The sequence below is a fragment of the Bidens hawaiensis genome, unplaced genomic scaffold (assembly GCF_021521415.1).
Source record: "Bidens hawaiensis isolate Kalapana, Puna unplaced genomic scaffold, B.hawaiensis_p1.1 tig00020344_1, whole genome shotgun sequence".
NCBI classification, from domain to species: Eukaryota; Viridiplantae; Streptophyta; class Magnoliopsida; order Asterales; family Asteraceae; genus Bidens; species Bidens hawaiensis.
Window position 1 is genome coordinate 55,652 of NW_027493098.1, and position 17,461 is coordinate 73,112.

General features: G+C 39.8%; 1 protein-coding gene across 1 annotated transcript; it reads left to right on the plus strand.

Moving 5' to 3' along the window:
- The first annotated feature begins 7,837 nt into the window (after positions 1–7,837).
- Positions 7,838–10,938, plus strand: LOC143560509 (uncharacterized). Its single transcript, XM_077048799.1, has 5 exons — positions 7,838–7,917; positions 9,326–9,430; positions 9,827–10,082; positions 10,620–10,697; positions 10,781–10,938. Exons 1-5 carry the CDS (start codon positions 7,879–7,881, stop codon positions 10,906–10,908), a joined length of 606 nt encoding a protein of 201 aa, XP_076904914.1. The 5' UTR covers positions 7,838–7,878; the 3' UTR covers positions 10,909–10,938.
- The last annotated feature ends 6,523 nt before the right edge of the window (positions 10,939–17,461 follow it).

Genomic DNA, 17,461 nt, shown 5'->3' on the forward strand with positions numbered 1-17,461 from the left:
TTGAGTTTTCATGTTTGGCATTTTTAGTTTCTCTTATTAGATTAATATTACGTATTTTGTACAGGCCTACCTTATCAATGCAAGATTGAGAACAAAGTACAGTACTTACCTCAGTAGGTTTGGTGGAGGTGAAGGCCATAAACGCATGCTGAAGTTCCATCACCTGCTCTTCAGCCTCATTCTCCTCTTCATCAGCATCCATCTCAACGAAATTTTCAACTACATTACTCAAGCTCAGTACTGCCATCTGATCCTCCCAGGAGAAGTTCTGAGCCACCAAACCCCGCTCACCCGTACTCGAACTAGTCACATTCTCTTCTCTGTCACTACTCACCGGGACCATCACTCTTTCTCTATTTCCTTCTTTATCCGGGTTTGTGCATTCACGAGCAAAAATGACCCGGCTCATGACAGTTGTAGCACCTTAGAGAATTCTTGTTGAAACCCATTTTCTGATTTGCAGGCACATTCCAATTGTTCCTGTCTGTTCTTTTGGTGAATTTCTTGGCCCTGAAAACAGCCATGGCAATTTGCCATGAAATATCCATCTCTTCTACATCATCAGGATGTATCTGATCCAACTCAGCAGCTACCACTAGTTGCACTAAGTCTCCAGCAAGAAAAGCATTATTGCAGTTCATAAAACCTACCATTAGGGCTATGTTCCTTTGAGTCTCCTTTGAAATAATGGGATTTTGAGTGTGAGACTGGCTGGAGATGGCCATAGAGGCCTGTAATTTCGGTGCAATAGTTTGTTGCAGAAAGAAAATTGGGGTAGCTGGTGTAGAATGAGGAGAGGGTTGACTTTGTGAAGATCTAAACATGGAAAAAGTCTGTTGAGGCTACTGTGGTTGAGGTGGATGACTCTTGAACAGAGAGAAGTTCTCTTGAGAGACCAGTGCATTATTTGCTGGAGTGCCATAACCTGCAGTGTTGTAAGTACTAGCATGATTAATGGTACGTTGCTTGTCATCCATGTCACAAGCCTTGATGATAGCCATAACCTCCGACAGAGTCAATTTAGACAGATCCTTGGTCTCCTTAATGACAGCCTCATTCAAGTCCCAGCTCTGAGGCAGTGAGTTAACCAGCTTGTTGTTGATCTCAGCAGAAGTGAGATTTATATTTGTAGATCTAATCTCCGTGATCAACGAGATGAACCAATGAAGCTGTTTCTCCAAAGATTCTCCTAACACATGATTGAACATGTTAAATGTTGTCTCAGGAGATCTTGCCTACTTCTCCTTCTGTCCTCATTTCCTTCAAACACTTCAATGAGAGCCTCCCAGAGTCCTTTGGCAGAGTTCAACTCTCTAAATCCCAAGGCAATTTCAGGTGAAAGTGCCACGGTCAAGGTAGCTAAAGCCTTCTCATCTTCCTCAACAAGGTCAAAGTCAGCATTAGTATACAACTCAACTGGGTTTGTCTCAATTTCTTCGGAGCCTTCTCTTTGATAAGTGATAACCTAAGGACCTCTGATTATGCTTCTCCACATTTTCGCATCATTCGCTTTCACATACTTCTCAAACCTAAACTTCCACTCAGCAAACCCGTCTGATGTCAGTAAGCGAGGCACACGAGTAGTAGTTCCCATGATGGAATCAAGCTCTTGATGGAGCGTTGCATTTGAAGACGTACTAACACCTGATTGATCCATAGTATCTTTGACCAAAAACTGAACGGAAGGACCGAAAACTACAGATTTCGCCCGAGAACACGGAGTGTTGACCGAGAACTGTCAACAGTATCCGAAGACACACGAAGTTGCCCGAGAACGATGAAATCACCCCGAAAACTTGTAAATCTTCCCGAAAACCTTGAATGCTGCATGTGAATCTTGAAATCTTCCCGAGAACTCCAAAATCAACCAGAGAACTAAGAATAGTTCAAGATATGGTAAATCTTGAATATTTAACTAAATCCCGAGAATGATGGGATTTGAATTAAATATGAGATATACCAGAATCTACTCCAAACACAGCTTCACCAGCCGAAGAACACGAAGAACACCCTTCTTCGAGATCCAGAAACCTTCAACACAATAAACCTTCTTAGATCAACGTCAAAATCCTTGATATCACCAATAACTGAGCCTAGAATAGGTCTATAGGCTCTGATACCAATTGTAAGTCCCGTGATGGATCTTTCAATGTGATATCAATATACTTAACAGTTAGGTGGAAACTAACCACTAAGTTGATTCTATGTAAAACAACCAAGAACACACCAAAAACAATAAAGAAGCTTCAAAACACACGTATATTATACGTCGGGTGCTTAAGCCCTTAATAACTTACATGGGTGAAAATTAAAATAACAATGAACGAACAACCCTAAACCAATAACATATGTTCTATATATATTCTACCATCTAAGCCCAAACAAACTAAAGTCCCACAGAGATCAACAGATCTCGGTTTACAATCAAAAGCCCAAACTATCCAAAACTAAGCCCAAAACTACAAGCATAAACCACAAAATACGACCCATCACTAATGCATGCAAGGCCGTGCCGGCAGCCGTAGCGGCAGCCATAGCGGTTTCAGATTTCCAAGTTTCTTCACGTAAAAGCCGTGATCGGGCATGGTAAAAGTCGGGCAGAGGTTCGGTTTGTTGAAGAACCGTGGCAAAAGGACTATAGGCTTCATTGAGACTCGTTATTAATTGTGTTACCAGTTGTGAATCGTCGATTTCTTTTCCCATATCCGCCATCTGATCAGCAAGCATCTTTAGTTCTTGGCAGTACGCGGTGCAATTCGGGAAGTTGTTGAGCCTGGTGTTCATGAACTTGTTGGCAAGGTAGATTGCTCGACTAGTCTTGTTGTCTTGAAAGATAACAGTGAGGGCCTCCCATGCATCACATGCGGTTGTGTTTTTCTTTAGAATGGTATGCAAGAGATCTCGACTTATGGTACCATATATCCATTGAAGTACAATGGAATCTATGCGCTCCCATTGCTCGCGTTCTTGTTCAGCATCTTCGGGTTTAGAAGGTGTAGGGGGCTGTTTGTTGGACAAGTGATTGAAAGCCATGAAAGCTTTGCAATGGATTTTAAGCAACTCCGACCAAGATGTGTACATAGCCGATTCCATCTCTAGGGTGATCGGAATACAGTTCTTGATGTTTGAGACAGTAACCGCCGGGTGAAGTTTGGTATCCATGTGTCTTCCTCGGGTATCCCGCTAATCATAGAGGATACAAGTGTCTAAACCTCAAAACAAATCAAATAATTCTATCCCGGCACGTAGTCTTTGACGAAATCATTTTTCCTTTTGCTCACCAAACATCTCCCACACCAACCTATGAGTTCCTAAATAATGGCTTACATCCACTATTATGGCCCCATGTTCAAACACAAACTCCAACCACACTCCCTACCACTTCCTCACTGCACCCCCACCCTACGGCCCCACCTACTCCCCCCTCGTCACCCACCAATCTCCAAACTTAAACCCATTGCCACAACCTCCACAAGCCACGACCCATTCCATCACCCTACCTTACGTCCAACAACCTACTACCCAACCTTCCATCACACAAACCAACATTGCTGTAGTACTTACACAAACACCACCACCCACTCGAACCATGCGTACTCGAGCTATGGATGGCATCACCAAACCGAAACAAATATTCAATCTTCATTCTACAAAACTTGTCTCGATCCCTAAAAACCCCATCCATGCCTTATCCACACTTGAATGGTCTAATGCCATGACCAACGAATTTAATGCACTTATTAAAAATGAGACATGGGAATTGGTCCCGAGACAACCACACATGAATGTTATTAGAAGTATGTGGTTGTTCAAACATAAATTTAATTCGGATGGTTCGTTGGAACGATAGAAAGCTAGATTGCTATGTGATGGGAGATTGCAACAGGTTGGGGTAGACTGTGGTGACACGTTCAGTACAGTGGTCAAACCCGCCACTATTCGAACCGTTTTAATGATAGCACTTTCACAGTCATGGCCGGTCCACCAAATTGATGTCACAAATGCTTTCCTACACGGTAAATTGACCGAAACCGTTTATATGTATCAACCAGTGGGGTTTCAAAATAAGGAATTTCCAAATCATATTTGTTTGCTCAAGAAATCCTTATACGGTCTAAAACATGCGCCAAGGGCATGGTATCAACGGTTTACTGACTATGTTCTTACTTTGGGCTTCTCTTAAAGCAAGTGTGATTCTTCCCTCTTTACACTTCACAACGGTAAAGAAACAGCCTACCTGCTTTTATATGTCGACGACATTCTTTTGGTAACCTCCACCGATGCTCTTAGACACCACTTACTGGGGGGGGCTTGCTAAAGAGTTTGCCATGAAAGATCTAGGCATGTTAAGCTACTTCTCGGGTATTTCGTTTTCAAAAAAAGGCGACACCATGTTTTTGACCCAACATGCTTACGTGAAAGATATTATTAAGCGTGCTGGCATGCACACGTGCAAGCCCGTATCTACCCCCGTAGACACGAACCCAAAACATGGAGCAACATCTGGTGAGGTTTTCGACAACCCGACTCTATATAAAAGTCTCGTCAGGGCATTACAGTATCTTACTTTTACGCGACCCGACATAACTTATGCGGTTCAACAACTTTGCATGCACATGCATGCTCCATACACAGCACACTGGGAAGCTCTAAAGAGAATAATACGATATCTTCAAGGCACGTCCGATCTTGGCCTCACTCTCGGATGTCCATCAAACCTCTCCCTAGTAGCTTATACAGACGCCGATTAGGCGGGATGGTCGGACACCCGCCGCTCTACCTCGGGTTATTGTGTCTACTTGGGTAACAATCTAATTTCATGGTCTTCAAAACGCCAACCCACTATCTTTCATTCGAGTGCTGAAGCTGAATTCCACAGGGTTACAAATGTTGTCGCCGAAATATGTTGGTTGCGTAATCTTCTGCTCGAGCTTCGGCGTCCCTTGTCTCATGCCACCCTGGTATACTGCGATAATGTCAGCGCCATTTATCTCTCCAATAACCCAGTTCAACACCAGCGCACGAAGCATATCGAGTTGGATATTCACTTTGTACGCGAGCAAGTTCAGCGGGGTCAAGTTCGTGTTCTCCATATGCCCACGCGTTATCAGGTTGCGGACATCTTCACCAAGGGCCTACCCCGAGCACTATTTGAAGATTTTCGATCCAGTCTCAGCATCCGCTCACCTCCTACTTCGACTGCGGGGTATAATAAGAACCATATTGTATCTTGTAATTAGTTATGTGATTTCCATATATTTGGCATTTATTGTTGAGATCATATCTCAACTATAGAAGACATGAATTGTAATTATATAAAGGAAATTGTGAATGAGAAGAGGGCAAGAAATTACAAAACAATTATTCTACGGTATTTGATTGCAAATTTAAGTGGTATGCTATTCATTTTCTATTATTTGAAAAATACAGATACTTATTATTTACGATTACTATTCCATTTCAAGGTTAGGTCCAACAAAACAATTCTAAACACTAGTAAATGTGTGCTAAAAAAGTCTCGGTTTTGTTGCTTGTTGCCCAAGTTGATTTTGTTGGTATGTCGAAACATTTTATATCGTTGAAATTCTGTTGGGTTGTTTTTATGATAGTCGTCCAAACTTTAACTTACCGGCACGTCTAAATATAATCATGATATCCTTTTGTTATCTATCGTTACTTTGTAAAAAGATTCATATGTTTCCTTTGAAGCCATGACAAGTGAAAGGGTTAAAAGCAAAAACAAGACATTATCGAACAAAACTTGAGTCAATAAGAAACTCCCACTCAATTAGGTAGACTTTCTTTTTCTATATTAATTTGGCTTTCAAATAAACTTTACTTTATGCATTGAATGTTGATCAAGACCATTTGGTTTTTATTATTTCATTGGTGTCATGGTGTGCATTTGCTTTTTCTTTCCTTCTAAAGCCCAAATGACCACATGCATAAAAATGAGAATCACACAAACTAAATACAAGTGGAACAAGCAATGCTTGTGATGAGACAAGTAGACTTTTGAACCCAAGTCTAGCCATGGTGAGAGAGGTAATAAAGCAAACTAGACTATAACGGGCCGGGTTGGGCCAGCTGAGGTGGGCGGGTTGTGGAACTATGAATTGGGAAGATGGTCTAAAAGTGTTGCACTTTGATGATGATTGATAAATGCCTTTTGGTTTTGCTTTTTAGTTTTTTTTTCTTTAATATTTCTTTTTTATGTTTTGGGCCAGTCATATTTTTCTTTTTCTTTACTTTCTTTTTTTTTTCTTTAATGTGCTTTTCGAGCATACTGATAAACAATCGCTAAGATGGTGTCCATTCGCATGTCAAACGTTAAGGTGCTATCAGTCTTGGTCTATACTTCAACTTCTATTTGAAAATTGTACCTTCTTTGAAACAACAAAGGAATTTTTTTTAATTAAAAACAAAACGAGTAGTCAGGGCTAGCACCAAAAAACACAAGCATCAACCAAACAAAAGCTGGGAGCAAGGGATAAAAAACCACCTATACAAGATAAATTATACCTTCTCTAGTACTCCCAAGTCAAATCCATGTTATTCTAACAATTCTTAACCCAAAGATAGTAAAGAGCTTTAACATCCTTCACCAGTTTTGTTATAGTCATTAAACACAAAATCGATTCGACCCTTTCACTAACACCAAATTTTTTTTTCAGAGAAGTTAATTTTATTTAAAACGATCCAACTACAATAGAGAGGTAGGTAAGCGGGCAACAAGCTTCGGCACCACCCCATTTTGAATAGCAAAACCGATCCTAACGATTTAAGCATGAATCACCACTTTAGCTTTCTTTTCTTTTCTTCTTTTTTTTTTTTTTTGTTGAAAGGCCAACTTTTTAAAAAAACCCAAAACGATTGACTTACAAGTAGCAAGGCGCCCCAAACAAACAAAGACAGAACAAGCGAAAACAACTAAAAGACAATAATAAAGCATATAATGAGAGACCTATAAAGAAAATTGATAAAAATTATCCTATACCAAACTCGCCCCATCATATCTCACTCGTATTATTCTACATAAAAGTAATAATCATTTTCAAAATAAATAGGGCCGACCCGAACTCATGAAACGGGTCAATTGATTCATATAGAATGGGCTTTTGCTTATTTGGGCCAAATTATAATTCTGATACGGGTCATTACTTTGTTCACCGTCGTCTTCTTGGCCGGAATCATTTCATTCAGCTTCAGGTATCACCAAACCAACACTTGTTTCTGTTAATTTATATGTGATCGTTAATCATATTGTTAGACCTACCTGCCGAATTAATTACACTACTTACTTGCTAGGTGACCTGACCTGACCTGACCTGACCTGACCTGACAAACCGAAAACCCAACCGTATCTGTAACCAATTAACATTAGGATTCGGATTGAATTCGGTTTAACCAATTAACAATTCACTATAGCGACGTCGGTTGCCCCCGCGTCCTGCGCGAGACGTATTATAATGTATGTGGCGTTTTGATTCCGACCCCTAGCTAGTTTCATCTGATGTATATTGCCCTTTGTTTGGTGTATAGGTGCCTGCTAGATCTTCTGCATCTTAAATTGTTTGAACATAATTCGTACATTGATTTCTGTTAAACGTTTAAAATTGCAAATCGTTGCAGCTCAAATTGTTGAACAGAATTGCCAGCAAAAGTGTTATTCGGTTGAATTCGTTTTCTTTTTTTTTTTTAACGGAAATGAATTGAATTCTGTACAGTTAGACAATTGAATGAACTGATCCGAACAAATTGAATTAACCGATATCAGAACCGATGAACATCCCTACATGTTTCATTAACCGTTGAATGATTTCCTTGGATTGCAGGAAAAGTTAATTTTCAGAGACAGTGATCAGATATTATTTGACAATGGAAGTCCACAAGGAACCAGAAGATAATGTTCCTGACGTAAGACTTAATTTTCCGATTTGCACAATACACAATATATTAGTCTGTTTATCATGTATACATTTTGGTTTCAACTGGTTTAGATTTTAGAGATCTTGATTACTTGTGGCCTATGCAGCTATGCTCTCGTTTGGTTCTTGTTGAGGAGTGTCTTTGGTTCTTTCAGTACTGGAATACTTAGGTTTGAGCTTAGCTTTTGTAAGTTTTGAGTGTTCATAATTGTAAAAATGAGTTTGATAATGTTATGTGTAAAAATTAAATTCAAAAATCAAAATAGATAAGGCCCTTTGACTTGAATAGTTGGTTTGTTTGCAACTTTGCATGCCTAAAGATGGATTTTTGTAGTCATAGTTTGAGGGGGCAAACGTAAACCTCTCCCAAAGACTAGTTTGTGGTTTTGTTTGGACTTTTAATTTAAAGCTATAGAGTAATTTAGTTGTTTCAAAAGTTGACGGGTCACGATCCAAGGCTATTTATTAAGGAAGAGAGGAGACTACTTTCCTTTCTTCTTTTGGTGTCATCCCATTACACCCGGCTTTCTTTTCTTCATCTCCCCATGTTTTCATATCACCGACATGATGGGTTTCGTCGGAGCTCAGAACGACCATATGAACTGTTTTCTCATTTTTAACGGAGTTGCCTAGTTCTCTCGGACTGTGGTTCTTTGCAGAAGCTGTTAAATTGTGAAGGAATCTTTGCTACAAGATTATCTTCCCTCTACTTCGTGCCATCTTTTTGGGTGCCCATTGTGATTTGTTTAATTTCTTTTTATAGCCCGTTCCCACCTTTCCTGTTATTAATTTTGCTCGCTTACTCACCAAATAATTCAAGTTTTATATATATAACACATAACCTTAATTTAAGAGTCCAAACAAGCCCTGTAATTTAGTTTTTGGGCCAGGTTTGCTCCCCATACTAGACTACTACTGGTTTCATGCCGATTTGTAAAACAGCCTGTTTCGGACCCGTGTTCATTTGTGTCAAAATTTGTTTGATCTTAACCAAAATGACTGTTTTATAAAATGACCTAACCCATCCGCTCTACCAGGTAAAGTCATAGTCTATAGTTTTTATTCATATTAAAATTCTTGATGAATGGAGTCTAATACGTTGAAAGGTCATCACTCATGAATTGACCATTATAAACTTAGATTTGTGAAGTCCACGTCAATTGAACAAATTGTTGTTAACTCTTTTGGAGGTAAGCTAGTGACACGCTCATCAAAAGTTCTTTTGCAAAGCAATCTGCTTTATTGTTTTTCTTTTCTCAGACCCAATACTTGTTTTGTGATTTTAGACAGTGATTTAGGCTATTTTAGTCACATTCGCCAAGTTGTATTTATTAATGTTAATCTGTCACCATAACTTATTAAATATTTACTTTTTAATGTTTACATTTTGAACACAGAGACCTTCAAATATGGATGGGACTGTCAATTGGGGTACGGCATCTGTAGTTGGAGTATTTGCTGGCATGTTATATGGAGGCATGAAGGAAGCCTCAGCTTCTGTTGTAAGTTTGCTTGTGCAGAGTGTAATCTTTCATTGAATTGCATGTTTTATTTTTGGATTTAAAGGGTTTCATATATATTCAATAGGTTTGCTTGTGCAGAAGATACCTGTAATTGAAGACAATATTTCATTGAATTCAAGGGTTTTATAAATAAATAAAATAATGCCCTAATATTGTTAATATGGTTACATAAGCTATATTATTACAAGATCTAACTTTCTAAAGAATGCTATATAGGAGGTTGCATGCCACTTCCGACACTTTTGACTTATTTCTTTTTTGATAACCTTTAATTAGCTATTGTCAAAATTTTCTAATAATGACTTCTTGTCTGTTTTGATTTGAAATTTATTGATGATATATAATATGGACTGGCATTTCTGTAAATATTGGCAGAGCAAGGATGCAGAAGTGACACTGAAATTAGGGAGCACGAGTGACAAAAGGGAACAATATCGATTAATGAGGGATGCAATGGAGAAACGGTTCATTAGAATCACACGTGGTTCAATTGTTGGTGGCGTTCGGCTTGGAGTTTTTACAGCTACATTTTACGGGTTGCAAAATATTCTTGCTGATAAAAGAGGAGTTCATGATGTTTACAATGTTGTTGGAGCTGGTTCTGCTACTGCTGCTACATTTGGTCTAATCTGTAAGAAGTTTTAAGTATTTATATCTAAAAAAATATGCCATATTTCACAGCCTGTGTTTGGATTTGTGTTCTAGAAAGTGATTTGAAGTTGCATAATCTATTTCTAATGTTTGAAACACTCGTAAACGTCTAATTGTGAGATTATTGCAACTTCAACTAGCAGTAGAAGCACTCGATTATCTGATTCTTGATTCACATAATCACTTTGATGCACATCTAAATAACCCCTTGATAGCCGAACTCTTGTCTGATTTTTATTATTCAGTATACACGTCCATACACCCCTTAATATCGGATTCTTGGTTATTCAATATCGCACACTTTGAAAACGCGCATCCAAACACCTCGTTAATAGCCAATTATCTGATTCTTGTCACTTCTTGATTATTCAGTATCACATAATCACTTTGAAAACGCACATCCAAACGCCCCGCTAATACCTTAATACACAATGGGATAATTGTATTTGGTTTCTACCTGAAATCTCAAGAAGTTAGAATATTATTAATACTAATGCTCTTTCTTTCATGATTTCAGTGCCTGGGTCACTTGCTTGGCGTGGAAGAAATGTACTGTTGGGCTCGGTTTTGGGTGCAGCAGTTTGCTTCCCTTTAGGTGATTTATTTGAACCTTAACTTTTATAAAATTACAATTAGACCCTTTTAAGTATGAGTTATAAAGAAACATTTTGGTGGTAGGTTGGCTTCACTTGAAACTAGTGGAGAAAGCAAATGAAAACAGCCCAGTTTTGACCGAAAACAACAAAGCAAAGCCGAGTGTAGGTGCTGCAATCAAAGGGCTTGAAGGGAATACGAATGATCAATAAAGGTGGCTCGGTAAGTGTAAAATAGGACATGTTTTTTTAATATGATTATGTTTGATGATGACGATCATCGTTTTGATCTAAATTTTGTAAGGAGTCGGTTAAAGCGGTTAACATAGTTAAGAAGTGTAGTTGTTTTGATGTGGACATGTTTTGCTATTTGGTTCTTTTTCAAAAAGGTGTTTCTTTGCCTTTGTCATGTAATAAGATCCTAAGTAATGTATACGTTGTATACGTATATTTTAGATTTTGTTTGTTCGAAGTATGCTTTTAGTTCTAACGGTCCAGTGTGTTGCAACGGTTTTGGTCATTACTGTGACAACTGGTTGTTTTAAGGTTAGTATCTGTGAGTGTAGCGTTTTACCTATTTACTATTAGCATTCTTTTTAGTCATGATCACATTATTGAATGATTTAAATTGGTTCAATTCGCATGATCACATTTTCAAAAGGGGGCTGCAGTGCAGCTTGTTGTCTGCTTACCTGTCTCTTTGATATAATACCCAAAAGTATTCTCATATTGTTTGAGTCGTGAATTAATCCTGTCTACGAACATGGGTAGACGTGCACAAATCGGGTTTTATTAAAACCCGGAACCGGGTAGGAACCGGGTACAAAATGGAACCGGTTCCTGTCAGGAACCGGGCAGGAACCGGACCCGACCTGTTAGGCAAAAATCAGGAACTACTGGAACTGGGTAGGGTAGGAATCGGGTCCGGTTTATACCCAAAAACCGGTTCCACCGGGTTTTCCTTATATAAACCAATATTACCGTTGGAAACCGGTTCCAACGGTCGGAATCGGGTCCGGTTTATACCCAAAAACCGGTTCCACCGGGTTTTCCTTATATAAACCAATATTACCGTTGGAAACCAGTTCCAACGGCTATATTACCGTTTTTAGACCGTTGGAACCGGTTTTGAATGTTCAAACCCACCCACACTTACTATATATATACATACTAGGTTTAGAACTTGTTAACCAACTCGCCTAACTTGTTAAACACTTCCATTACTTGTTAAACCACTTACCATTACCAATGGCAACCAACGACGAAGTTGTTATGATTATCGACACCCCAAGATGCCCCGAGGTTTGGGTTCACTATGACCTGTGTGTCATGACCGACACACAGGAGATGGCGCGCTGCAAATACTGAGGCAAGTTTTTGAAGGCGGGATCGAATTCCACCCTTCGAAAGCATACCAATAAGTATTGCAAGGAAAAAAAGCATTTGGAGGCCAAAAAAGGAGAAGCCGGAGAGTCATCCGGCTCTACAAGTCAAGCCCCCGCCGCCGGTAACAAAGCTTGATGGTTGTAGATGGCGGGATGAAAACAACGAACATTGTTTGTTATTTTTAGTTTTATGTTTAATAAATGTTTGTACTTAATCGTTTTGCAATAATGTTCGTTGTGTAATGAAGTGGTTGCTGGTTGTTCTATAATTATATATATGTTTAAAAGTTAGTTTAAGTGTTTAAGACAAGTTTTTTATTTAACACTAACAAATAACACTTTAAAAAACTTGTTACATTAATTAATTGATTTGTGTTACATAATACATTTTACTAGAATAAATACAAAAAATTAAAATTAGTCGAGTTCTACGACTTCGTCTTCTTCACCCGAAGATTCTTCTTCCATCTCTTGAATTGGACGTTCAAGTGGTATTTCGTCTTCAAAGTTCGCCTTGTCTTGTATACGATCCACCGCGTCCAAATGATCCTTTAGGCAAATGCACATCTCTAAGGACTGGGGAGTGAGTTTGGTTCTTCGCATCAATAATATCCTTCCACTAAGTGAAAAAACCGATTCCGAAGCAACCGTTGAAGCTTGGACGCTTAGCAAGTCACGAGCCATGGCGGAAAGAATAGGAAATTCATTTTGCTTTCCTTTCCACCATGCCAAAATATCAAGGTTGCGAACTTCCTCGACCGATGCACCTTCTACATAGTTTGCTCCACTATATCGCCCAAGTTCACTAGTTGGTGTGTTACCCCTTTGCCGTTTAGCCGCCGACTCATGAACCGCATTCATCATGTTTATAAGCTTGTCCTTACATGGCTTACCTGATGTTGCTTGCCTCACAAAAGTCAACTTTGAGCTTGGACCATAAATTTTGAAATAATGATCTTATATTTCTTGAAGGGATTTGTTGAAAGAGTCCTTTGCTTCCGTCGACGATATCGGATCGATCTCGTGCGCACCCATGTTGTCATATATTTCCTCGATCAACGCCTCAACCCCAGCAACATTCAAGTAGGGGTTTAAAGCGGCGGCACAAGTAAACAAGGGTGGTATTCCTTCAAAATATTTTAGGAACTTCTTCTTCATTGGGTTAACAATATGCTCGAAAAGATCATTTTTGTTTTCAAACTCTTTGAAATTCAAGGAGATGTTGTATAATTCTTGCAACACCCAACAACTAGTAGGATAGTAAACCCCCGATAATTTAGTTGTTGCGGTTTTGAAAACATCAAGATACTCCAAGAAATAACCGATATTATCCCAAGCACCGTTGGGAAACATATCAGCTTCGCAACGATCCACAAGGGTTCTATGAAACGCTTGTATAGTTTCTTTTTGGGAAAAAGCACAAGCGAGCATATTACAAGTCGAGTTCCAACGGGTTGGAACATCCTAATTCGGCTCCAAATATTTTCTATCAACCGACTTGCAATAGTTTTTGTATTCAAGATGTCTTCTTTTCCCACTTTTGAAAATATCTTGTAACATCAACCTAAATAATCTCAAACCGCCTTCCATGGTTTCGTTGTCAAGACCATCTTGAGTAACCAAATTGATAATGTGGGCAACACATCGAGTATGAAAAAACTTTCCGTAGCAAGGTGTTTTAAATTTAATTTTTCTACCGCCTTTGTATTGTTAGATGTGTTATCAAACGACATTGAAAAATTTTTTTTCCTCAAGTTAAAAATCATTATTACCTCATCCAAAATGTCAAACAATTTTTCGGCGGTATGTGGAAAAGGAAAGTTTTCAAACGCGATGGTGCGTTTCATCATTTGCCAAAAAACCGGATCGATCCAATGAGCGGTGACACAAAGGTACGATTCCGGTAACCCATGTGGTGCCGACCAAACATCACTAGTTAAATTGACACCCGTTTGTAAAGTGTCAAAAAAACTCAATTAAATCTTTTTTGGCACATTCCCACAACTTTAGACAATGACGTCGAATAGTGGTACGACTTACATGGGTATAGCGCGGTTGAAGAGTCTCTCTAATTAAGGCCGTCAATTGAGGGTTGTCGAAGTGGTTAAACGGCAAACCTTGTTGAATCACGAACTTCGCCATCCTATTCGTGAACCAATTTCACGTTGTAACAAAATATTGTCCCATCTTTACCCAAGTCGGCGTGGACCGTGGCGGGAACTTCTTTCAACGCCTTGAAAAATTTCTTCTCGATGTGCTTTTTTAAAGTAGAGTTTGAATCATGCTTTAAATTAGTGCCACAAAATTTGCAACGAGCCTTAACGTCTCCATTAAGCAACTCAACCAAATCCCAATTCCGCCATACTTCTTCGTTGCGGTTATGAGGGAAGATCTTTGCAACTCCGGGGTCATCTTCAGCTCGAACCGGGTCAATAAAAACGGAATCGGTAGCCGCCGCCTTTCTTTTGCCCTTGTTTTGGCTTACCATAATAACTAGTTATCAAGTGGTGGTGGAATGGAATTGAAAAAAATTGGTGTAAAGTGTAAACTGATAAGTTTTCTTGATATTTTTGAGTTGGAGTGGTAAAACAAGTGAATGATCAAGCCTTTATATAGTTTTTTTAGCTCAAAAACCGATAACGGCTATATTACCGTTGGAACCGGTTACAACGCCTATAATACCTTTGGAACCGGTTACAACGGCTGTTTTTCGAAAAAAACCCGGAGGAACCGGTTATTTCGGGTAGGAACCGGCACAGGGTTGGAACCGGTTCCGGGTAGGAACCGATTTTTGGGAAAATATATGGGTCCGGGTAGGGTTTTCCAGGTATAATAATACCCTAACCGGGTATGGGGTACACCGGGTACGAACCGGAACCGGTTCCGGGTCGGTTCCACCGGTTCGGGTACGGAACCGGTTTTTTTGTGAACATCTAAACATGGGGAGGTTTATGTTAAAAAGTCCATGGAGCCTAGAAGTGCTTATGGCCTCTAGCGAGGGTTAACTGCGGTCATGATCTGGCATTGTTGTTTTTGCACGAGAACTCGAAGGCCGTTAGATTGGAAACCACATCCCCTAGGTTGGTTAATAACAAGGAAAACCAAATGATTTTTTTTTAATCGTGGTGTCTAAGCTTATTTGGATTTCGTAGTGTGTAAGGAAAACCGTACGAGGTGACCCAATTGCAAAAGGCCACCGTCAGCTGGCCCAACCTAGCCGTACGGAGCCCTTAAGCGCTTTCAAGTTCTCCAGTTCCGGGGAAAAACCACCGCCCGAAGACCCATTGGTGGTAAAACCCGGATGCCCTCAGGATAGAACTGAAAATCACAAAAATCTCAGTCTTTCTTCATTGAGCCACCCATATCCCTCCAAAGTGTTGTAAGTGAGAATTGAACTTGAGTATTCACTGAGAAACCCAAGCTCCCTTCCCTACCACTACACCACATTGGATACAAGGGATTAGGGATGAGCAAAATCGGTGCTGGTACCGATTTGGTACCGTCGGTACCGAATCGGTACCAAGATTTTGAGTTTTCAGGACCAGTATGGTACCGGTATTTCCCGAATTTTACCTTAAATACCGGTACCGAACAGAACATTTCGGTACCGATACCACTACCAAAAATTCATGATTTTCGGGATCGGGATTTTCTACAAGAGACTTCAACAACTACACATAAAAGTGAAAAAAGGAAAAAAGAAATATCAACGTGTCTACATGAAAAAGAGCCGTTTTTCACATCCGCTCCCCACCCGCTGCAAATGCCTTAATGACTAGCATTGAGTTAAAAAAAACCAACAAATATGGAAAACAAACTGATGCCATTGTTTTGTATATATTTCTCCATTTGGAAAGCTAACTGTATTAAACCATCCCTTGCCCTACTCGTGGATTATTACCTCTCTCTTTTTTCTTTCAGTTGCAAGTTACCAAAAGCTAAAAATAACATCAGGAAAAGACTAAACTGTCTACAATCTGATTTCATGTCTACAACTGAAGATGTGGCCTGAAAGTCTGCAATCTGAAAATATAATACTGTTTGTTTTGTAAACTAGGTATCGTCTCCATAAGTTGAAATTAGTTACCTATTATTCATATCATAGTAGATAGAAGTCATTTAACGTCTGTAGACTAGTAAAATAGTTGGTGGTGGGCGATGGGCGGTGGTGGTGGCGGTGGGTGGTGGTGGTGATGGACGGTGATGGTGGTGGGTGGTGGACGGTGTTGGTGGCGGGTGGTAGGACGTGGTGGCAGACAGTGGGGTGGTAGTGGTGATGGACGATGATGGTGGTGGGTGGTCGACGGTGTTGGTGGCGGATGGTAGGTGGTGGTGGGTGGTGGTGGCGGACGATGGTTGTGGCCGACGGGTGGGTGGTGGTGGTGGTGATGGACGGTGGTGGTGGGTGGTGGATGGTGTTGGTGGCGGATGGTAGGTGGTGGTGGTGGGTGGCGGTGGCGGACGGTGGGTGGTGGTAGTGGAGGATGGTTGTGGCCGACGGTGGGGTAGTGGTGGTGGTGGGTGGTGGATGGTGGTGGTGGTGGTGGGTGGTGGTAGTGGACGGTGGGTGGTGGCGATGGTGGACGGTGGTGGTGGTGGCAGACGGTGGGTGGTGGTGGTGGCGGTGCATGATAGGTGGTGGTGGTGTTGGACATTGAGTGTTGGTAAAATGTTAATAAGTGTGAAGATGTGTGAAAAAGTTAAACAATAGCTTTTTTTAAGACCACAAAAGCAGTTTGCAGATATTATTTAAAAAAACAGACCGTTTACAGAAGCTTATGTCTGTACGCTTGCAGACATAAGCCTTTTACAGATGTTTTAAACAAAAACAAACAAAGACTAATATTTTGTACCTAGAAATGATTGAATAATAATAATAATAATAATAATAATAATTTCCGTAAGAAAGTAGGCAACAAGAACAATAACAGCATCGTTGATATCTGAACTCAACAACACCACCATTTTTGAGATTCACACTTCTTCTTCTTCTTCTTCTTCTTCTTCTTCTTCTTCTTCACTCTCACCTTGCTGCAATCACTTTCAGATTCAATTCAATTCAATTCACCAGAATCAGGTTAGTATTATTCAATCTATTTCTCCAATTAACTCTATCAATTCTCGATTTACATAATTTTGCACCGTAAATTTCAACGAATTTGTAACCCTAGCCTTCGTAATCATCACTCCGTTCAATTTATCGATTGCAGTTTCACTTTCAGTTATCAAATTGATGAATAATTATTGTATGATTCGTATAATCATCACGTTTTCAAAGTTCACAAGTCAAATCAGATTGTTTTGGTTGGTTAGTCAATTAAGGATCGTTAGGTTTAGGCTTTAGATCGTTTAATTCTCCAGATTCAGCTTCTGATTTTAGG

Coding starts and splice junctions, on each gene's coding strand:
- LOC143560509 (XM_077048799.1), top strand. CDS start 7,879: ATGGAAGTCCACAAGGAACCAGAAGATAATGTTCCTGAC. Junction 7,918..9,325: donor CAGAAGATAATGTTCCTGAC/GTAAGACTTAAT, acceptor TTTTGAACACAG/AGACCTTCAAATATGGATGG. Junction 10,698..10,780: donor AGCAGTTTGCTTCCCTTTAG/GTGATTTATTTG, acceptor TTTTGGTGGTAG/GTTGGCTTCACTTGAAACTA.